This window comes from Trichogramma pretiosum, unplaced genomic scaffold, assembly GCF_000599845.2.
Source record: "Trichogramma pretiosum strain Unisexual culture from Peru unplaced genomic scaffold, Tpre_2.0 scaffold27, whole genome shotgun sequence".
NCBI lineage: Eukaryota > Metazoa > Arthropoda > Insecta > Hymenoptera > Trichogrammatidae > Trichogramma > Trichogramma pretiosum.
Window position 1 is genome coordinate 1,236,829 of NW_019641694.1, and position 24,407 is coordinate 1,261,235.

At 38.4% G+C, this 24,407-nt stretch overlaps 2 protein-coding genes across 6 annotated transcripts in view; both read right to left on the reverse strand.

Moving 5' to 3' along the window:
* Nucleotides 1-13,165, reverse strand: part of LOC106648064 (dystroglycan-like) — a 49,707-nt gene extending 36,542 nt beyond the window's left edge. Inside the window, exon 1 of one of the 3 annotated variants that reach the window (XM_014364725.2) lies at nucleotides 12,702-13,165. The gene's annotated coding sequence lies outside the window, so the exon portion shown is untranslated. Of the gene's footprint in view, nucleotides 1-516; nucleotides 991-12,701 lie in introns of those variants that run through there. The other 2 variants (XM_014364727.2, XM_014364726.2) reach the window with 2 other exon arrangements.
* Nucleotides 13,166-20,407: 7,242 nt separating this feature from the next.
* The window catches only part of LOC106647988 (facilitated trehalose transporter Tret1-2 homolog), a 55,215-nt gene continuing 51,215 nt past the window's right edge, over nucleotides 20,408-24,407 (reverse strand). For all 3 annotated transcript variants that reach the window (XM_023462005.1, XM_023462006.1, XM_014364577.2), the window contains 4 exons: nucleotides 22,025-22,684; nucleotides 21,410-21,662; nucleotides 20,630-21,015; nucleotides 20,408-20,569 (listed from right to left, as the gene is read on the reverse strand). In XM_023462005.1, the coding sequence (XP_023317773.1) occupies nucleotides 20,432-20,569; nucleotides 20,630-21,015; nucleotides 21,410-21,662; nucleotides 22,025-22,684 (1,437 nt within the window). In that variant the 3' untranslated portion in view covers nucleotides 20,408-20,431. The remainder of the gene's footprint in view (nucleotides 20,570-20,629; nucleotides 21,016-21,409; nucleotides 21,663-22,024; nucleotides 22,685-24,407) is intronic.

Consider the following 24,407-nt stretch of genomic DNA (forward strand, 5'->3'; position numbering starts at 1 on the left):
AATATTTTTGAATATAACGTCTGTCAAAAAATATCAAGCTGAATACACATACTCGACTAAATATTACGAAAGGCCGAAACGTCATGCTCATGGAGTATTTCTGTTGTAGCGTTACATTCCCATGGAGTAATCTGTCTTTTTTCAAAAGGTAAATCGGTTTTGTTGTAAAATTCGTTTTCCGAACATTTCGTTCAATTTTCAATTTTGTATTTGTCCGCAAAGAATGAAGGCGAGAGGAGACGACACAGCTGCGCCGGTGAGTCGCGATTGAGAATAAAAAAAAGAAGAGAAGAAAAAGAAGAAAACAGAGAAAAATACTTGTATGGCTGAAGCTATATATTTGTCTGTTTCACCTGCAGTTTGAATCAGTGCCCAATAAAAGTCTGGCTGCAGCAGAAGCGTTCGCGGATGTATATTATAGCGGTGGCAACAATACATAAGACACACGCACACACAGAGAGAGGCTTGGGTGAAGTAGCAGCAAGAGCAGAAACTCGGCACACAAACCCAACTCACCGTTTCCTCAATCTCCTTCTCGCGAGCTCCGTAGTCTGCGTGCCGTAGTCTGTATAGTATTATCTCGTTCTTCTCTCCCCGGCAGTCCCCGGCAGTAGCAGAGTGGCAAAGTACTATATAGGTATATTGGTATCATGCACAGGTAGAGGCTCGACGCACACTTAAATCACCATTTCTCGGGCCTTTTACATGTATATTAGTGAGCAACTATTGGTAAATACACCAAAGCTCAACGCACGTTTGTGTATGCTCGAACAACGACACTGTGTAAGTACTGCTTGTATAGCGAAGCGAAAGATTCGATCAGCGCGTCATAACTTTATAATAAATAATAATTTATAATGATTTTTTCGTCGGACTCGTAGGAAGAGAAAACGGAGTCTCATATATCATGCGAATGGCCATGCATATGCGATGAGAAATATGCACTCGTGTAGCAGCTGATAGCTGGGCGCGTACGCGGCTCCTACTGAGCTCTACTGTCACGGGCAGTCACACAGTGCCAACGCAGACATCCGCGGCGCTCAGCCAGCAGCAGCATCACTACGGGGGATTCGAGGGAAAATGGTGGAGGCGGCTTACGAGCATTGTGAGCCACGGCGAGACCGAGTGGGGAGAACATGGCGTCAGCGGGAGCAGTAGCAGCGGCGGCGGCGGCGGCGGCAGCGGAGCCGGCCAGAGCAGCGGCGATATTCCCCTACCTACAATCCGCTGCCGACGTCGACGAGAGCTTGGTTCGTTCGCCTCCCGCGCACTTGTTATATACAGCACTTGTGGCTATATACATGTGTATCTACTACGTTGCCGTACTCTACCATGCGAATATATATATGTACGAGCACCAACCTAACGTTTCGGTTACTTCGGACTCTTTTTGCCTCTTTTTTTAGAAAGTTCTGATGATGAATCACGCGTGGGTTTCTTGAGCACCTTCGGGAGCCCTCGTGTGATTACGACAATTTTGCTTCTTATCATTTTCACATGCATAGGTGGGAAAATCTATACCGATTGAATCATTTGAGCTTTGAAATTTACAATTTTACAAACACTGCAATTTTCAATGTGAAAAGGACAACGTTTTATGAGTATACAGCGTGTGGAATGACAAAAAAAAAGAAAAATCGAAAAACTGGCCAAAGAAAAACGAATATAACGGCTCCATTGTTGTCTGCATATGAATGATATTGAAAAGGATAGACACGTACATATACAGACATAGTTCGTGTGAGGGAAAGAGAGCCTTTTCAACTTTTCGATTTGCGAGCTCGGTACATACTACCGGCAATATCCACCCGGAAAAACACTATCAATGAGGTTAAAACAAAATTTTCTTTTCCATGATTCTCGGAGGAAAATCTTTAATGAGCGAATCAAAGAGGTTTACGGATCAAGAAAACGTGACTTGTATAAATTAGCATCATCGCCCAAAAAATAAACTGATGTTTGTGTGTGCGTATGGTAAAAGCAATATACATTTTTGAAAGCAGTGATCAGATATAGCAACAAGAAATGCGTCAGGACACGTAAGTTCTAAAAAAGAATTCTAAAATATTTAGCAAGTTTCTCGATAAATTACATCGACAAGTCCATTAACGAACTAAGAATATCGATCGATCATCGATGCGGCTGATGCGTTCTAATCGTGTTATATGTGTCTGTGTGTGTGGGTGCCTTGTTGAGTCGGTGACCGGTGTGTAAGTGTATATATATGCATATTCAATGTTCTACCTTAATGGAGTCTATGTAATGATCTGAATGACGCACAGCTGCTACTGCTTCGAGCCGTATTGTGAGATAGATACGTACCTGCAAGGAAGAATGATGAGCAATTAGTCGAGTTTCATCTAAACAAAGATATTCACGAGAAAGAGAGGGCGAGGATTACAATGCAATATTTATGCATTATGCAATATTTAATCTTCTATTTACTGATAGCAATATAAAATTTTATTGATTAGAATGTATCAATTATATAGTCCAATTACGAAACAAGTTTTTCTACCCCCAACTAAATATTACTTTTTTTCAACGAATAGCGACCCCGTGCAAAATTGACCAAACTATATAATAGACTGTCCGTTATTTCCCGAATTGCTCCAATCCTCGCTCTCACCCCTTGAAAGTTCATCATTTGACTCACAATGAAAGAAAATCACTGTCCGACCGCGATTAATTAACTCTAGATAGTGCCACACGCGTCAGCTTTTTTCCCATTTAAATAACATGGGAAAATTTAAAAAAATTGTAAATTGAAGTTTTAAACCACTTAAAATCGCTAAACCTTGGGTTTAGCGACGGTTTTCACTTCCTGGTACACCCATAATGAGTAACCAATACTTACGGGAACCCTCCGAAAAGAATTTTGGATTTTGCACACACGATATACTCAAAAAATGAAGAAAAACAGCATGTTGGCGTGGTTTTTCGATATTTTACAGCAAAACTAAGCATGAACGATCATTTTAAATATATTCACGTCAAAGTTGAGATCAAGACCTTTAATTTGAGGGTAATAAAACCTATTTACGTTCATTAGAACCAAAGTTACAGGCGTTTGAAGTTTCATTGAAAAATCAGGTATCGATTCTCGTCCGGCCGCCCAAACGCGCGACTCGCGGCTCGCTGTAATCGCAACTCGTACAAATGACCATGTAATTAAACTAGAAAAATAATTAAAAATATGATTTTTATGCGTTTTTTTCTCAGCTTTCACGTGGTGTAGTCGGATTTTTCGATAATTTACTCGTTCACTAGGAAAAATAGGAAATAAATGTTCAAGTCCATTTTTTCGTACGAAAATGAAAATTATCGAAAAATCCGACTACACCACGTGAAAGCTGAGAAAAAAACGCATAAAAATCATATTTTTAATTATTTTTCTAGTTTAATTACATGGTCATTTGTACGAGTTGCGATTACAGCGAGCCGCGAGTCGCGCGTTTGGGCGGCCGGACGAGAATCGATACCTGATTTTTCAATGAAACTTCAAACGCCTGTAACTTTGGTTCTAATGAACGTAAATAGGTTTTATTACCCTCAAATTAAAGGTCTTGATCTCAACTTTGACGTGAATATATTTAAAATGATCGTTCATGCTTAGTTTTGCTGTAAAATATCGAAAAACCACGCCAACATGCTGTTTTTCTTCATTTTTTGAGTATATCGTGTGTGCAAAATCCAAAATTCTTTTCGGAGGGTTCCCGTAAGTATTGGTTACTCATTATGGGTGTACCAGGAAGTGAAAACCGTCGCTAAACCCAAGGTTTAGCGATTTTAAGTGGTTTAAAACTTCAATTTACATTTTTTTTAAATTTTCCCATGTTATTTAAATGGGAAAAAAGCTGACGCGTGTGGCACTATCTAGAGTTAATTAATCGCGGTCGGACAGTGATTTTCTTTCATTGTGAGCCAAATGATGAACTTTCAAGGGGTGAGAGCGAGGATTGGAGCAATTCGGGAAATAACGGACAGTCTACTATATAATATATAACGGTGTGTGTATATTTTGTCTCCATTAATAAAAATAATAATATATGGTTGATTCTCCCGAAGTCTGCTTTTTCGGGTATAAAAAATGAAAACATGGTGAAAATTTTTTTGTCACATCGAATGGCGCGAACTAGTTTACCCTTTTTTAAACCATAAAATATTAATAATTATTGAATCTGGGGCCTTGAGATTTCGTTTAACGAAAACTATGTCCGATTTTATGCTTAAAATTGACTATTTTCGGTTACGGAGGTGACACGCACAGAGGTGACAAATCGCTGCTTTGACGCTGCTAAGTATGAAAAATAAGAAACGCACCAAATTACGTACAACCCGAAATTCGGTCATGAAAAACGAGTCTTTTGACTGGGCGAGCGGTTAAAAAGTATGACCATAGCTCAAGATATTCACATCCACGGAGGGGACAGTTTTAAGAAACACGTGAATTTTCCAACAAATTAATTATCGCTGCAAAGCTAAAATGTAAAATTTGAACCCGCAACCTACACCAATCGAAAGCTGGGCTATAATACTTGACATTTACGTATCTAGCGACATGAAAAATGAGTTAGCGACCCAAAGCAGGCGGTATGTTTGAAATTATTCAGAAGCATGATTAAAATCCGAGACATTTTTCAATTGCGTGGGAAATTTTTTTAAAACATTTTTCAAAGCCCTATAATAGACTTGAACTTTACTCTGGATGTATAGAAGCTGGTCTCATAGTTATTATAGGGTCAGGTGCTAATGAGAATGCATGGTACATGCAAATAGAGTTGATTTTGAGATGTAGACATGCCACGGAGGTGACATTTGACATGTGAATTTAAAAAATGAAATACGAATTTTCCCTTTATTAACCGATCGCTTTTAATAATATTATTTTTTATGAGGAAGCTCTTTGCCAATAAATTAGCAGCGGTTTTTCTTCATAATGTTCATCTTTTTCGTTGATGCATTACAATCATTCAAAAGTTCAGTTGTCAATTTTATCCTCGTATATTACAATTCAACCGGTACACATACTTTGATTCTCCTCGTCATCAACGCGCTTGCAGCTAGTAACCCGGACGAGAGCAGCGTTGCACTGCGTGCAGTGTCATATTTCGCTGGGCACTGTGTTTAGAAATCGTGACGCCTGCGTGCAAAGGGTGTGTACCCTGTGAAGAGACCAAATATCGGCATTTTATGACGCTTGTTCGTAGTGCGTGAGCGACGACGTGCTGCGATGCATCCTTGTAGCGCGCAAACTTCACAGAAGAAGTTCTTAATGAGAGGTTTCGATTTTGCCCAACTGAACTGCATACCCAATCTTTGCTTGCTATTCAGCAGCGACAGTCCGCGTAAACAAATGGGATTAACAAATACGTCTTATATACGAAAAATACTCACAAGAAGCCAGAAGCTACATGGATAGCAGTTAAGACGCGTGGCCAAAACATACCCTAATTTAATTACCCATTTCTTTTGAGGTAACATATTATTGCCAAAATATTAGCAAATTTATCCAAACCTGATGTTTTATCACATAATAATATAACATTGTGTAGATAAATCAACATAATGTGCAAATTGCATGTTAAAAACACAAGAATGCAATTTTGACCATGCGATATTCCATTACTGATTTGAATTGTATTGTATAGGCAGATTACGTGTTGATTGATAATGACCTTGACTTCATTGATTCTTGACAATTATTATCGATGCACATGAGTATCTTGATTGACCAATTATTTGAAATTTTTTTCCTATTTGCAAACTTTCTTGACAAATGTAAGGAGTTGACACCGACAAGTTTTAACAGCTGTAAACATTTTCGTGTAAAATGCATTTTGAAAAGCACATATCAGTATACTACGAGTTAGTATGAAAATTCAGTCACTAATTTAATTCCAGAGTTAGGACAAGGACACATTATTTTTTTATGAGGCACATAAAAAAAAATGGTGAATAAAAAAATTAAGGTCAATGAATACTTATTGACTCTAGTATTTTGTAAAAAAAAAACAACAGAATTATCAACCTGAATCCTAGAAAGAACGTAACTCTAATTAGAATTGAAATGTGAGTTTTGTCAATTTTTTTATTATTAATTGTAATTAGTTACGTTTTTGGAAAGGATATTATAGGGCAGATATTGATTTCCTCGTTAAGTACTCGAATCCAAATGTTTTCAATGGTTTTCACATAAACTACAAGGTCGATAAGAAATTAATTTTAACCCTCAGACGCGTTAATCAATCGATACAACTCATGCAGGCGTCGTACATGTAGACGTAGACTGCAAAGACACTTGACTTCGTAAGAGGCCCTGCAAGCAAACTAGCTAGCACTACTTGCGCAGTTATTCATCGACGCGTGAAATATAATTTGCCGCCTCTTCGGGGAAGAACTTACCCCTATCGTGTCGTGGCCTATAGAATCACTGTAAGTAGGCTATGCTACTCCTTGTGTATGTGTGCAAGCAGTGAGTTTTAAACCTCTCAGCTATAAAGTTAACAAAGATTCGATTATCAATGGCTCTCAATCAACATTTTCCTTACATTACGAAGAGCTCGTGGAAAATATTTTTATTAAACCCAAGCGCTTTTTCATCCATGTGTAGACGAGCATGCTTGGTGCTTCTTTTATCTTTGTTAATACAAATTTTTTCTTTACTCACCCTTCTCTGCGAACCATGTCGTAAAGCAGCACCGAGACGTTTTAAAAGTTACGAAGGAAGAAAAAAGACGAGGAATTAATGGTTGTCACCGAGTGGGGAAAGGCTTTATTCGTTGCTTGGACATTTAATCGCGAAGATTTTAATTTTCCCAACCTTTTTTTTGCAGTCAAAGACAATCACTTTTGTTCGTTCAGATGATATTGGGATGTGTAAAGAGTGAGCTTCTTACACACTTTCACAATAATCTATAAAAAATTAAGGTAGATAAAGGCTTTTTGTGGTGCAAATTTAGTAAATTGAAAAAATAAATCACCAACTCGAAGTGAAGAAGAAGGAGAATATGTCGAATATCAAAATCTCCGCTGATCGTTCAATTTTACCAATTGTTAGCTTAACACTCCTTCGTTCATTTCAGTTTTTGCAAGTGTATAAAAAAAGTATAAGTTAATCTCATTCAATCACAAATCAATCGTATCCATCGAAACAAGAAAGAGAAAGACGTTCTGTCAAATGTTCGACGTATAGTGGTAGATAGTCTACAGCAAATTGGCGGCCAATAGAAAATGTGTCTCATTCTAGATCGAGGGAGACACTTGCTGTGGGGAATAAGACTATATAAAGCGTGCTCAAGTCAGATCCTTTGAGATTTCAAGTTTCCACACAAGAACATCTTTGAGTGATAATTCTAATATCTCCAAACCCACTTCATACGTCCAGTGTTGGAGTTTACTCAAATTTTTTTTTAATACGCTTTGAAATTGATCGGTCGTTTAGTCAATTGTTAAAAATGTAAATTCTAGTATACAAATGTTGGTTATTGAAAGGAGCGGCTTGTTTGAATCATGTTCAGTCATGAGATTAAGTTTCATGCTTCACATAGGCAGATATGATTTTAGCGCAAGAAAAATAAAATAGGAACTGTTTTTCGAAACTGTATAAAACGAAAAAACGTGCCATCATCGTCTTTGCGTTATACTTTTTTCAGACTCATGATATCGCGCTTATGGGCTTACTCGCTTGCCTCTTTTTTTTATCCTTGCCAATTGCATGGGTTTCCTGGCCATTTCCGCTAGCGGAACACACATATAAACTTGGCTGCACAGATACACGTACAGTAACACTTATACAGTTACGTATATATTACACTCACACTCTGGGCTCTTTTCATTTTCGTTCTCCGTATATATAGACACGCGACTACGACCTTTTATATTATCCACAATGGCAAAACGAGCGAGTGAGAAAGAGATCTTGGACTCTCTTAGATAAAAGCAATTTCTGCACGCGGTATGAGGTTTAGAAAATATTATGCCTACTAAAAATAAATAACTGCAGTAAGATGATTAAAAGAGCAACAATCTAATTCATCTAAATGTGAGCTTTAACGATAAAAAAATTAGTAATTTACCGTGAATATACAGCAGTAGAAAACTAGTTTGATAATAATGTAAAAGATTTTTACGATACAAGTGCCATAAGTAACACTTTTTGGCATGGCGTAGTTTAGGGCCCGAGCGCAGCTAGGATCCTAATAGCTGGGCCGAAAGTTGTCCCCACGTAGCACAGTACTATAAAATGTAGTACGATACTCGTGACATAGGGGACACTTTTCGGCCCAGCTATTAGGACCCTCGCTGCGCTCGGGCCCTAAACTACGCCGTGCCAAAAAGTGTTACTTATGACACTAGTATCGTAAAGTATTAGTATGCAACACGTGCCCACCTTTTTGCGCACAGTGTGTGGAAAAAAACCCACTCGTGGCGACATGGCCGACACTCGTGTTTTTTCCCGCACACTCGTGCCCAAAAACGCTTTTTGGGCACTTGTTGCAGAAATAACTATTACTACACAATCATTTTTGCAAATTCATTCTATTTTTACTATTTGCAATGCTCTCCACTGCCATAGATTCATATAAAATATATTCGATTATTTTGCTCGAATCGTATTGAAAAATATATAATATATAAAGATACATAACGATTATTTCTAAGTTTTTATTCGCTTTTAAAAATACTCAAAATAGCTTTACTAGCGAGTTAAACATAAAGTTCTATTCATATTGTGAAAGAGATGTTTGCATCTGAATCAAAGAAACAGTGGTGTCGGTAACTGGGTTGTTATTATAGGGTTGTATTTTGAATTTGCTCAAAATTCTGCAGCTAGAGTCGTCGCTAGTATGTATTACAAATGCTGTGAGTATCACACTTATCAGTATGTATACACAAAGGGAGGGATCTAGAGATGGTTAATTCATCATTGATTCACTTATAACTCAAATTACTTGGAAAAACTCGAGTACTCGACTCAAACTCGATGAAAAAACTCGAACTCGACGAGTCTAGTTTTTTCGACTACTCGCACAGCCCTAAAAAATATTAAACTTTGAGAAATATATTCTTATTTAATACGCAAGACGCCAAATATATGCATACAGTCCATGTTACTTTTAATATTCAGAAAGACAATATTCAAATTTCAAATTAATAAATTAGTCATTTTAAAATCCTTTATACGATTACATATGGGTCAGATTCAGAATTTTTTAAATAAACCTGCAGGCCAGGTTCACGGATTTTCCTGAAATTTTGGTATGTTATAGTACATAATAAAAAAGTGCCAAAACCAAAATTTTGGACCCCCTCCCCCCTCCTACCCCCCTCCTCCCCTATAGACGTCTATTTTCTATCTATATTTTTTCAGAAGGCCTGAAGCTATTAAAAAATCTGGAAAAATTTATGAAGATACTTTTCAACAATCCAAACAATCTTGAATTTTTTCAGATTTTTCGAGTGCTTCAAGCCTTCAGAAAAAATAAAGGTGGCATTTCACGTCAACTCTCCCAGTGCCGCGCGGAGCGGCAGAATTAAGTCAAATCACTAAATTTGTGAATCGCTGTAAAAGTACTAAAATGCACCTAGAGAAGAAAACGAACCCATGATTTCGATCGGAAATTGCCTCAGCTTTCCGATGGTGGGCTCAGATTTTCCGAAGTTTTCCTGATCTTTCGATCTAGACTATTTAAAAAAATCTTAAAAATGAAGTTTTTGAGATAATCGACTTTAAAGTTTTCCCAGCGATTTTCCCGGGTAAAGCGGAAAACTTCGGAAAATCTGAGCCCACCATCGGAAAGCTGAGGCAATTTTCGATCGAAATCATGGGTTCGTTTTTTTCTCTAGGTGCATTTTAGTACTTTTACAGCGATTCACAAATTTAGTGATTTGACTTAATTCTGCCGCTCCGCGCGGCACTGGGAGAGTTGACGTGAAATGCCACATAGATAGAAAATGGACGTCTATAGGGGAGGAGGGGGGTAGGAGGGAGGAGGGGGTCCAAAATTTTGGTTTTGGCACTTTTTTATCATGTACTATAACATACTAAAATTTCAGGAAAATCCGTGAACCTCGCCCGCAGTTTTATTTAAAAAATTCTGAATCTGACCCATATATATTTAGGTATTTGCATTATCAACTTTGACTTACCATGCAGAGGGCAGTCGAATGCTAGATGCACAAACGACTCATTAATCTCATTGAAATGTACACGTCTGAGCACATGAGTTCTTTATGTTCATTGTTAAGTTTGTCAGTTTTAGAAATTTCAACCTGTGCCATCTCAAGTTTTTCACTCAATTTCTCAAATTTAAATTTATTCCTTTGCTTTCTAAAATCTATATCGCAACACGAGATTTTAATAACCTGTCGTGGTCATTTGTCGATACCACGCATTCTCACAACCACTGCTGCATGGTAAACTTTGTTAGGATGAGATTTCTCATTGAGTTTCGTGTACCTTTTTTTGTTTTATCATACTGTCCAACAGGGAGGAGTAGAACAAAATCCAGCCTCATTTTGCAATACCGTATATGTATGTGGAATTTTTATGCTACCCGAACCAAAACTAACTTTTTCGGCCCTGCAGTCATTTTAAGGAATTTATAAAAATAGTACGCGTACCTATCAAATACAAGAAAATCCTCACAGCCGATATTTATCAGCGTTGGTTGATTATTACACTGCTTTGAGGCTTCATGATTTTTTTGCTCCCTGGGCACATAATGTACCACCCGAATCCGAAAATCGAAATTAAGGATAAAATGTTTGCTTATGTAATATAAATATTAATACAATTGAAGGTAAAATACAACTTTTTTGAAACGTCCTCTCAAGATTGCCATTACTTTGAAGGTATATTTTATTACTATATATCTCTGTGTATAATATATAACAAGTTGTTGAATACTCGTGTCTATTTCGTGAGGCATCAAAGCTTGCTTTTGAACTTTTAGCTACCTACAGAACTGTGTAATATTGCTACTACTGTTGCTCATCGCCGAAACTGACTTCAAACTAAGTCTTTTTTTTAACCCCGTTCAACCTCGTTTTCGCTTCTGCAGAATTTGATACTGCTGCTGCACTCGACCTACACACACGAAATCGCGACTCATCTCTCTCACTCCATTAGCCTGATTCTATAACATAACAGCAACTGTCTCTCATGTCTCTTCCTCTCTTTCTCATTTCTGGTGCAGCTGATTCGTGAGAGTGTTTTCGCTTTTGATAAAAACAAAAGTTAGTAATGTACCTACAATATATCGCTGCTTTTCGTAAGCATATTTTTCGACAAAAATGAGGCATATAACGAGAGCTAGATGTCAGACAAGGCTACTGATACTCTGAATCGCGTTAAGCTGCATTTATGCATTTATTACTGCAGGCACGACACTGAGTCGTAAGTCAAAAGAAGAGAACTGCAACCGCAGCGGCAGATGAACATTAACCGGTCAGGGCAAGGCCCACGTACACTGTAGAATGACCGCACCAACATGTAATATTTATTAACACGTTCTTTTTTCTCTTTTTTTCGTTTGGCTCTTGAGCAACGCTCTTGATTGCCAGTGCTTATGTATTTTTTATTGATACGATGTCTTTGAAAGAGGACAACGCCTACACAAATACTTGCCGCTGCCCTTTTTTTCTTATCCCAAATATGTACTGTCGTTTCAAAAAAGTAACGAACCGATTCGACAATCATAAAACCCGTTTCACCCATTCCTTAAGTCTTCAAAATTATTGTAAAAAGACTACATAAATGAAAAATATTTAACGGGTACTTGTTGAAGCACTTGTAAATCTGGCCTCGTTGAGAATTATAATTATTGGAAGAGAGTAACGAGGCCGCCCAAAAGCTCTCCCGCATATACACACACGACAAATGATATTCATTTATAAATAACGAGAGCAGGCAGGTGCGTTGAACTTAACCCGGATATCTAACGCTCGATTCGACCAAAAATTACAACCGCGACTAAATATGCAATACTGTCGATTTTCACGCGGAAAATGGTGTAGGCGTAAAAATAAATTCTCAAACACAGAAAAATAATAATCGATTTAAAATGATCCCATGTATTCATGTTTTTATGACATACATCCTACATTCATGGAAGGGAATTACAAGAGAGAAAATACCTCTGGCGCTGCCAAGAGTGCAGGAAATAAAAAGTCTACCTCCGAAAAGTTATATACTATGAAAATATTGAGATGAATTACAGCTTGCTTTTATTTGTATAATTTTGAGCACTCCTTGAGCACAAGTTTAAGGGAATTTGGTCAAAAATAGTAATCGATCGAATACATACATGCAAATACGTTCAAACTTGAAACATTTACGAGTTCAATCGAACGTTTAATTTTCTGTGCAACAGTATCTAATAAAAAACTATTTCAAGCATAACAATTGAATTCGAAATATTCGCAGATACATTTGCAAAAGCCGTCTTTAAAAATGTACTTCGGTACTGAAAAGCATTGCTACTCGGTATAAAACAATATGTAGCGTTGAGGTTATAATTCACATTGATTCGACTAGGAAAATATTAGTTCAGAAATGTTAGCTTCGGCTCATATGATTAGCCGTGAAATGACACAAAATATCCAAGCATGACTATTCAAAGTGAGAGAGTGAGACTATTCATCCTTGTGTGTTTGGATAGAGAAGATTTTGTGGCACGGCTACTGAGGTGACTCACCTTGTGGAGTCATTCGGAGTTGTACACAGGTATCTGAATGAACGTCAACGTCGGCTGTCCGAGTCCTCACTTGGTAAAATGCACTTGAAATTCCGTCATACACACCGGCTTGAGTAAAGCTTTCGAGCACTGGTTTACACTAATTACTGTATATAAACACGGCCACTCGCACGGGGGTTAAAAACTATTAATTATCGTGGAATATATACGACACATATAGGTATATAAGGAAGCAAGTGGGATTGCGAGTGGCGCGGCTCGAAGTAAACTTTTACGTTCCTATATAAGTTTGCACATTCTGTGCGAGTAGTAGGTAAACGGCGATGACGACAGATTAATATCGCGCGAGTCGCTGCGACGGCTCTTCGCTTTCTTCGACACTGCAGCAGTTCGTTGACTGAGGCATGGTCAATCCGTTTTCTGCAATAGTCGCCCAAGAGCCGCTGCTTACTGCGCTCCCCCGCATCTATATGTATTATAGGGTGCAATGTAGCCAAGCTTAAAGCGACTCGCGGAATATGTTATTACAGATACATTGCAAATTACCGTCGTTTACCTCGTTACCTGGACCCAACTTTTATTGAAGCTAGAGACATCTGTCGAGAGAGCGCTAATCTAATATCTTTCGTGTTGCTTAAAATTGTCAAATTCGACTGATTGCTATTTGCTAATCGATTACGGTATAACCTGTGATGTGTGCATCTTTTATGTATACGTAAGTTACGTTTGTAAATCGATTTATTTTCTCCATTCACCGATAAAAAGTTGGTTTTGAGGCGTTTTAACATGGGTCGTTACATGACCACCAGCCGTCAAGCAACAAGGAGCATTGTATAGAGAATTCTTTCGTTTGAATGTAGATGGCTCACGACAGTCGCTTTAACTCGTTGAGTACTGGTGGTCGAGAGCAGACAGTTGCATCTAACCGGCGCTTCTAGCCGGTGTAAACATTGTGCTTATATTTGTGTATGTTTGTGTTTTGAAGTTTAATAGTTTCAGCATTTTACTTGTGAGAATATATTCTCTATTCGAGTCATCATGGGTGTAGTATTGTAAGTACTAAGTTTAAATTTTGTTTCAACTACCTCACTAATACACTTTTATTATCATTAATAAACTATTTAATGACATACAGAACCCAAGGTTGAAATAAAAATGTTGTAACACTTTTTTTGGAAATTTGTGATCAATATTATTTGAATAAACTATGTGAATTTTTTCATGTTGTGGTTTTCTAGACTTTCATATAGTTTTTTTTGAAAAATATTCAGTGTCGATCCTAGAAAGCATGTTTAAATAAGATCTTGGGTATCTCACTAATACTTAAATTTTATTAGCTTCCCAAAGTTCTATCTACACAACAATTTAAAAGAAAATTCTTTTTATCATCAGGTTATATCAGTATCCTATGACAGATAACAAATCAGGTCCTCAAGTTATTGAAATGTTAACAAAAAGAATACAAGCGATGGGTGGAACTCAAGTTGGAAGTTTTCTGGTAGACTGCGATACTTACATGTCTGTTCCACAGTTAGGTGAGTTTAATTTTCATCGTTATGAGTTAGCAGAAAACTTTAATATTTAATATTTACATAATTTAGGTCATAGGTAATTAAATAATGCAAATTTGATTTAAGTATTTTCTCTATTCAGCAGTATTTTGTATGCTAATGTAAATAATTCTATACAAACACGCAACATTTTTGGTTCTGCAGACTGTATTTTAGCGATCATAAATGGCTTGTATTGATATATTAGATTTTTTCTACAAAGGTACAAAGGCAGGTTTTCAATTATTTCTTAATAAGTAGGACTTCATAAGTACAATCACAATAACATAAAATACATCTCAGCTCCCATCTCATTCGAAGATGATTTACTCTTTTGATACACAGTTATGCACAGTCTCATATGGCATTCAAACCCAAAAAAATTTATATCAGCATTTCATTAATAGCAACTTTAAACTGAAAAATATTTTTGATTGTGTGTATCAAATGTGATGCCCGATCTGGATAACAACGGGGTTTTTTCAATTATAAATAGCATTTATTTGAATCATTTGTTAGAAATATAATAAGTTGGTGAATCAGTAAGTTCATTTTACTTGAAATAATTTTGGTATAATTAATACTTTTCTATCTAAGAGTTTCTTTGCTGACATCAATAAAAAAATGTATTATTGTCAATGAATTTTATTAAATTTAGGCTAACGTTTCATAATTGGATAATAGTTGTAAAAGTTACCAGAACTATCTCCTTTATAGATATCACACAACTTTTGATCATTGCAAGAAATGTATGTTCACATATGAATGTGAAATATATTCAAGTGTTGGTGATTGTGTGCGAAAACAACTGCCCTTAAAAACTTTCCCAACCTCTATGCACAAAGTTATTCATAATGTTGCTTAATGTATACAAACAAGCTATTTTATAAAGCCCATTCTCTGTGAAATCAAATGAACCAAAGATTTTTTTTTGGGTGATATTACAAACTTTTTTTCATGTTTTAGAAAGTCCTGGAAATCTAGTAAAATTCAGATTTATCTGATATGGAAATCTTATTCAATATGTTGTTAAAAAAAATTTCTGATTCATTTAAACTCACAGATATTTGGATGTAAATGTATGCACATGTGCCATCTAAGGCAAAATTACAAAAATATTAAATCTAGCAAGCAAAAAGCTGAAAAGGACACCAATTCTATTTTTCTGAACATGGTCAATCCTTTTCTGGCATTTTTTTACACATTGTTGTATACGATGCACATCAATATTCTCACTCACTCATTACATTCACACAATAGTTTTTCTTGTTATTGTCGTTACATTTTATTATCGTTTTTTTTTAAATTATTTTAAATCTATTTATTATGTATACATATTTATATATTTATTCGTGTATATACGTAATATCTTTTCGATTTATTATCATATGGTATGGTTGGAACCACCATTTGCTGATTGATGAATTTAAATTCTTTAAACGTTCGATATTTATATTAATTTATTAATAAATATGTATATGACCGATTCTCTGTCAAATTGGTTGAGTCAAAAAATTTTTACTGTGACAAAACAAACGTGGTATTTTTATTGTGTCAACATTATTTCGATATTTTATAAAAAGTTTTATGTGTTCCTATTATCTTTTTTTAAAGTTCTGGATTTGAGTATCTTGCAGAAATCGTCGACATCTATAAAATTGTTACTCAAAATTGATGCACTTATAATAAGAAAAATATTATGTAAATTTTTCGATGGAAATTTACCGAAATTTTCTAAATACTTTGAGGAACTTTGACTTGAAGGAAAAGTAATATAAGAGCTATGTTTTCTAATTACTGATAAACACATGTTTGTTCATCGTGTCACCTAAAATAATTTTTTTGGCTCAGTCAATGTAACAATGAAACGACCGTATAATAATGCATTTATTTATAATGTATACAGTACTGAGTCGCTCAGAAACGATTGTTGTCATTTATTTTTTTATTGTTTCAAGTCTTTCATTTAGTATTTCATTTAGTAGTAATACATTTTCTTTGTAACTATGAAAGGCAAAAAAAATGTTAGATAATGGCTCAAGTAGCCATTATAAGATATAAAGCACATACGATTGTTTAAAACATCCATAATTAAATATATACGTTATCTTCGTTTCAGTATATGAGCAATCATTAAATTCGCTGTCGATTTTGACATTTACTTACTCTGTAAGCTATGTGAGAAAGAGAAAAAAAATAATCGTACAGATAATATATTTACAAGCTCTCTTTTCAGTAGTGATTTGAGTGAATTGCAGCACAAAAGAGTTCAATTTTTAAATCAACTTAATCTATGAACAAATATTTACTTTGCCTGTACATGCAAAAGTTATTTTTTATTACAAGTATATGCACAATCGATTCGCGAAGTAACTTGTTCAGCGCTTGCAGTTGATACACACAACAGCAATTTCGTCAACCTCATTTATTTTTCCATTGCAATTACTATTATTTAACGTACATAGCAACTTCAATTCGCAAAAGTGCATAGTGCAGAGTATTACCTAAATAATCGTTTAACCGATAAATCGAGTTACGAGAAAAAAAATCTATACAAAGTCGAGGAGACGACCATCAACTGTACGTTTATATATTTATATAATATATTGTTTTACATGCGGTCAAATAAACCTTTGAAAACTCTTATCTTTTTCCAATTGTGACTCATATTCCTTCCATTAAAACGCTTGGATCATAATTTATTTGACTTGTCAGTATCATATCTGTTAATCTCGTATTTTGATTCGGTATACATTTATTGTCATTAGTTGATTTTTCTATGGGTAATATAACAAAGACGAATCAGTCAATTACAATATTTTTTCGGTAGTTTGACGATTTATTAGACTATTTTTTAAGTATCAAGAAATACGTATGAGAAAATAGAATAGGATTTTTTAGTAAAATTTAGTATAGGATATGTAAAATACATTAGTTAAATTTTTTTTAAACTTCAAAACATTATATTCTTCAACAGAAATAACAAAAGAAATGGTTTACCATTAATAACTGTAATTTGTTCAATAATAATTTAACAAGTTCAAACAATTTTTCCAGTAGATATGCACTTTTAAGATATGATTAATTTAATTATACACTAATTACATATTTTTGTCATTTCGAATAATTTCTTGAATATGTATTTCAACAAAGATTTTTCATCGGCTTTATTTTTAACTCACTTTCATTCTAGTAAACTATATAAAAATACAAAATACAAATACATTTTTAAGTTTCATTTTCATTGTACTACTAAGAACATTAGGCTAGATTTCAAGAACAAAATAGTAAGGATTTGCCGTTTTTGATGTTTTTCATTACATAATTATTATATTTTCAAGATATTTTGAATCAATGTTGATGGCAAGTTTATGTATTACGCAAATATTTAAATGAATTTACCAACATCGTTGTAATTTTTGAAAATAATATAATAATACTACACGAGTACTTACTTAATTTACTGTACAAGTCATTATTTCAATCATTTTCTAATTTGAAAATATCAACAAAAAGGCTTTTGTTGGCAATGATTACTCACAGAGTAAAGGGTATTGTTTATGTAATTATAGAATATGTAAATATTTCCAACTTCATATCATATTTTGGCGAACCGCTGATATTGTCAATTACATTGGTACATAATTATTTGAATGCAATATAATGTTTTCATTTTATACTATACATCGTGTGTGCTACTTAATAATTTACACTCGATTTATAGATGTATGGTTATCTATAAACTTTTTCGTATGCCTATAATTGATATTGTTGTCACTTAAGTCCGTTTTTTTCTTTGTTTTTAACTTTATAACAATTTAATGAGACCTGCAAGTACAATGTTTAAGAATGATAAATACAAGTAATTTTATAACTTTAAATTTTTTAAGCGAAAAAAATGAAACTTCACATTATAATATCATATAAGTACAGTGCTTTTTGAAATATTTAATTGAATCTTCAACATGAACTTTCGAAAGAAAATGTTATATTGTCTATATTGCATGTATGTTTTTCGTATTTATTATCATTTAGTATACAAATAATCAAAAGAACGATCGGAATTTTCGATTGAACAGGCATCATCAATGCGGTTTCGAGGTCCCATGAAAGTCTTTATTTAACTGTTAATTGCAAAGACATTGCCGGTGTAACAATGCTATTGTACACATAAATTATTTTATATTTATAATGAAAGGTTTAATACTGTTCGAAAAGATGTTTTTCAAACTATATATTAAAAACTTACAAAGGTGATAGAATACCACATAACTGAATGTGAAGCTTATTTTGTGATAATTTATTACAAATTAGATTCGCGTACGTGAGCAGTACACGGATTTCATATTTTGTGTACATTCGCTATTGCGATTGTTATTTAAACATCCTTAATATTGTCGTGTGTTACGAAAAAGGCACGATGCTTGAAAGTTCTGCCTCGATTTTTATTGTTTCTTCATATCGTTTATAACTAGGCTTTTACAATCTGTTGGAAGATTAGTTTTATTGTTTGCTTCGATATTTCAATTGTTTACCGATTTTATCGATCGTTACTCATGTAAGGGATCTTTAGTTATAGATATAATATGTGGACGGCTTTATTCACCGACGTTTGACCCTTCTTCAGACCTCTGCCGCATATGCACACAAAATCTAAATATTCACACTTATAGCTACGACAATGAAAAATAGTCAACTTTGCAGAAATTGCACACGCGCAGACTCGCACGCATTTATACACACACACACCCACGCACACACGAATACACACATACATGCACGCACTATGTATACATTATATACGAATTAAATTCTTCATCACAGAAAATACCTCAATCTTCGTGATGATTGAGAAAAAATACTCGAACAACACCAAACGAAAGTGTAAAAAAAAAAATAGGAAAAAGGCGCGTTTGAAAAAAGAAAAGAACTAAACAAGAATCGCACGGATGATGGTGCAGACCGGCGGAAACAGAGTTCGTGAATCGCAAGGAAGTATAATCACAGGTAGCAGGTCTTGTAAAATATGAGCGCGACCGTATCCTTGCCATAAATCCTGTACTCCCTTTCGTAGTGCACCTTGCCGGGCTCCAATCGATCGATCTGACTCGGTCCCGCGGCGACGAAATCCCCCCGACTGTCGTTGGCCTGAACGAGCCAACTGTTTTGCCGGTCGAGCAGAGAGGAGACCGGTCTCGAGCCCGTGCTCAAACTCCTGGGTTGCCTGACGTCGAGCGCGCTGTGGTGAGCCTGACGACGGCTCCTGGACCTGTGAGTCGTCCAAGTGGGCAGAGGATCTCTCTCTAGAATAGCCTCGATTTCCAGGTACTTGAGGTCCTGCAAGCTCTTGGGGTAGCGGCTGAGCCTCTGCAAGTCCTTGGGCAGGAAGCGATCCTCGATGTTGCTGGCACGGCGAGCATCGCGTTTGCTCGGCAGCGTGGCGTAGGGTCGCTCGCTGCACCACGAGCTCGAGAATTGCGTATTGTACGGAGGATAGCAGGCCGCTTCGGGCCTTATGTGCTGATAGGACTGATGATGCAGAGGTGGGATCCGACTGAGCTCGAGCTCCTCGAGGCTGCGAATTATGTCCCGGCTGTAGGAGTTGGTCGTGGGTCTACGACTCGCCAGTTCCTCGTAGCGCTCGCTTTGCTCGTAATTCATACCGTAAGATCGAAGCATATCCCTCTGTTGTCGGCTCGTGAGCGGCTGAACGTAATGTTGCTGCTGCTGCTGCTGCTGCTGCTGCTGCAAATGCTGCCTGTAATAAGCAGCCTGCTGCTGCTGCTGTTGCATGGCTCTCTGGCGTACCGGGCAGTCGTAGGGGCAGGTCTGCGGCACGGCAGTGCGCCAAGTAGCTAATCTAGTGCGAATTCTTCGCGATATGCAGCTGGTCTTCTCGACGAAGGCGCGACAGAGGTCGCTGAGCCGAGCAGTGCCCGTTCGCGGGTGGAGGCAGCAGCTCGAGATGGCCGCGCAGTCGAGGGTCGTCGGCCTGACCGTGGCGTTGGCGCTCGGCAGAACGACGACCTCGGCGCCGCCCGGATAGGTCGGCGGACGGGGCATCGCGTTCGTCGGCAAGTAGAGGTCGCGCGGATCGTGCTGCACCGGATAAGCACCGGCTGGCAGGGGTTTGTTAGTCTTTTCGAGATTCGAGAGCCCTCCTGTGAGGGAAGCCTTATACTACCGGGCGTTGGCGTAGTCGGGATTCATTTCGTCCAGCTGTTTACCCTTGGTCTCGGGCACGCAGCAGACGACGAAGCCCAGGCCGCACATCGATACGACGGCGTAGAACCAGAATGCCCCGTGTAAGCCGAGCGCCTGCAAAGAAACGCACACACTTCGTTATGACGCTTTATATGTTTTTACACGAGCAGTTACCTGTTGAAAGTCCATGTAAGACTTGATGGCGACGAAAGCACAAAAGTAGCTGAAGCTCACGCTGATGCTGGAACCCAAGCTGCGATATTCCAGAGGGAAGAGTTCGCCTATGAGCAGCCAGGATATCGGCGATATACCGAGTGCCAGAGCCGTCGTGAACACCAGGACGCAGGTGAGTGGTATCCAGTCGTGCTGGCCGCTGAAGTTGGTCGCGGCCGCGGCCTCGGCGGCGGTCGCGTACGTGCCCAGCGGGACGACCGGTATCGTGTGAGGCTGCGTCATCGAGTTGTAGTAGGCGTAGCTGCCGAAACCGGCCAAGGCAAGAGACATGAAGACCGTGCTTGCGACCAGCAGTGGCAAACGTCCGACTATGTCGATGAGAAAACCTGCGACAAGAACAAACGGACAGTTAGTGATCCGTGCGCTCGATTAATCTATCGCCTATTGACTGGCTATGGCTCGGCGCACGTGCTATCGACGCCGAGGCGAGCAGTCCAAGTCTTTTATCCAAGAGCACAAGATGTTTACTATTTTCGCAGCGTAACCGTTGCTTCGGTTGCGTTTTTATATTTATTGGCGCGCGTCCTTCGCTCGTGATTATAGCTACGTTTAACGAGCCCCCCCCTATTGTGACGCGTATTGTTTTTCGTTTGAAGCTCGTGTTTTTTAAATGTCGCAAAGCACTAGTCGATTGATTGTTAGGCGCCTGCGACCTTGCACAGCTTTATACACTTGTGATGTATATAATGTAGGCGCACTGCGTTGAACGAGTTTACTTACCGGAGAGTAGAGCAGCCAATAATTGAACAAAACCCGCGGCAATGGAAGCTCCGTGCGGATTCATACCGCGCAACGACTGGCGCAGAATGTTGACGGCGTAATAGTTGAAGGCGTTCGCACCGGAAAATCGCTGGAAGAACATGAGGCCGCAGGTTATGCCGATGGGCTTGTACAGTCTCGGTGCCATCACGCTGCTCTTGAACGATAAATCGTACTGCTTTGCTCTCGAGGCCAGAATGTTGGTTTTTATAATCTGCGAGAGAAGAAAAATGTGTAATAAAAACGGTACTCTGATTAAATGCGGCTCGGATCTAATAAAGCGCACGGAGAGCATGCGTTATTCGAAGATTTAGGACGCGTCGCTCGAATCGCGTCGCAGAGAGAAGAAAGTAAGGAGGTAAATGAACGGAGAAACATAGCTGCGCAACAAGGAGATTGCGAGGGAAGAGCCAAATCACCGGATAATCTTTTGCAAAAGAGACGGACGAGCAGAGAGAGAGAGGACAAAGCATTATTACGTTGTCCTTGGTACTGAGCTGCGGCGAGTACGTCGAGGCAGAGTAGAGCCGAGTGAAAAGAGCGTATCGGAGTAGATAAGCGCGACAATATACTTACTTGGAGCTCGTGCCTGATGTCGACTTGAGAGCCCCGAAGCCACTGGAGACTCGAGGCAGCCTCTTCATCCTTGCCATTGAGCACGAGATAGGACGGCGTCTCGGGTATGAATAGCGTCCCGAGGAACAGCATACTCGGCGCTATGGCCACCAGCAAGGCGCTCTGACGCCAATTCAGATAGGAGCCGGCTATGTACGACAGCAGCACGCCCACGTGCGTCAGGACTTTGAGCATGGCCGACAGGCAGCCCCTGATGCTCGGCACCGAGATCTCCGATATGTAGACCTGCGCGACCATCGTGATGACGGAGCAGCAGAGGCCGCCGATGAAGCTCGTCACGTAGATGAGCTCGAGGCAGGGCGCGCAGCTGGTCAGCACCCAGGCGGCGGCCAGAGGCAGCGAGGTCAGTCTGAGGGCGAGTCTGCGGCCCCGACGCATTATGCCGTCGCCCACCATGGCGCCCAGCCAGGCGCCCAGCAGCGACAGCGACGCCACCCACGAGGCCTCTTGCAGCGTCACCGAGAACGTCGTCCACGTGCCGTTGTTGTTCTGGTACGAGTGCGAATGATTGTCCAGGATCGAATCCAGCGCCGGTGAGGTGTAACCTTTGGCCAAGCCCGAGGATAGCGTTCCCATGGACAACGCCAGAGTCGCCAGGACCTTTAATTAATTTTCGCTTTAATTCGACGACTTTTTACTCGAGTTTATTCTCCCTTCGCGGCTCCTACTTTTTTCTCGGAGCCATGCAAATATTTATGACCCAATTTGCCGAGCTTCCGAGGATAAGGCGCATATTTGTCTCAACTGCGTGTGCTGAATACAGACACAAAAGGTATCTTATCGGCGGCTGTAATCGAAATTTGAAATTGCATCGCAACTCGCAAGTGGAATGTTAAAATTGCGCGGCCCGCCTGATTTTTGTCGCGCGTAGCCCGGACTTGGACGAGCGCAAACCAAAATGGCTATCGCGTACAAGCCGCAAATTGAAAGTCGAGCCGTGGTCGGAGCTTCGGCTCTCGCGCATGCATCGGTAAACGAATACTAATTTTCGGCTATGCGGTGTGATACCACCGACTACCGTACTTGGGACAGCCAACTGCAGCGGTCGCGACAACACCAGCATCCCATTGTCCACAGATTTTGCTCCTCTGCCGTTTAGTTGTACGCGGTGCAACGACAATGGCTCGGCTAGTTGCGACCGCGCAGCCCTGCTAATGAGAAGGTGCGATTAACTCGTGCGCGCGCGTGCGACTTCTTTTCTTTCGTCCGATGCGCTCGGAACGCGAAAGCGACTTTTGTTGAAAACGCCGAGACAGAAATGCTCGAGAAAGAGGCAGAAATCACTAACTGTTTGCAATAAATTATACAAACTCAAGCAGTTTACGACTATGCATTTATATACATGTTTCTGAATATAGCGCGATCGGTCGTAAAATAAATTTTATATCATCGAAACGTGTGTTTAGCACATTATGTGCGTTATGACGATAAAATTTATTTCAAATTTATTCTCAGTTATTAAAAAATATCGCCTTCATGCCTAGACTCGCGAAATCGTAAAACGGTTAGTTACTGTGCTTTCTACAATTCTGCAGTTGTAAAACTGTTTGGCATTGCTTAACGATGTGTGCAAACTATTAGAAATTGCTGCAATTTTTTCGCGGATCAACGCTAAATGAGAACGTGGAATTAATTCATTCTCATTGAGCGGGTAAAAGAGGGTTTTAAAGCTTGTGATTGATCGTGAAAATAGATCGCAAAATGTCCGCTCATCTAATAACGACGAACCTGAGAATTCGACCCCAAGAGACAAGTTAACAACCGAGAAGACACGTTTTTCTACAAAAAAATACTAAACTCCCAACTTTGTGGCTGTGTGCGTGCGTTTGCTATAATTATACATCATTTGCCAAACTCGGTTAACCGATCATTACTTATTTTGAACATCTTTTTTGCCTCGGGTGGTCTTATAACTTTGGAATAAATTATTCCTCGGTGCGCATACGCGTTTTTCAAATCTTATCGCTCGTGCAATACTAATTTATCGGCTTATCTACGTTTGTATAAATTATGTAGAGTATTATCTACATGCATATTGAATAACAAGATTTTCATTGATTTCAGTTAAATCTTTCCTTACATCTATTTAAATCACACAATCAGTAAATAAAGAATGTAAGTAACAAATTTGACGAAACAAAAATTCACCGTTCATCCGATCGAATTGTTATAAATTTTTATTCGTCCACATAGCTTTAGTAAAAATGTCGAAAGGATTGTATACGAAACTATATTGAATACATTTCAATTCAGTCGATACACAACAGAGCATAAAGTAACTAATCGTGAGCGAGTGTCAAATCTCGACTCTGTCGTTTTCCAT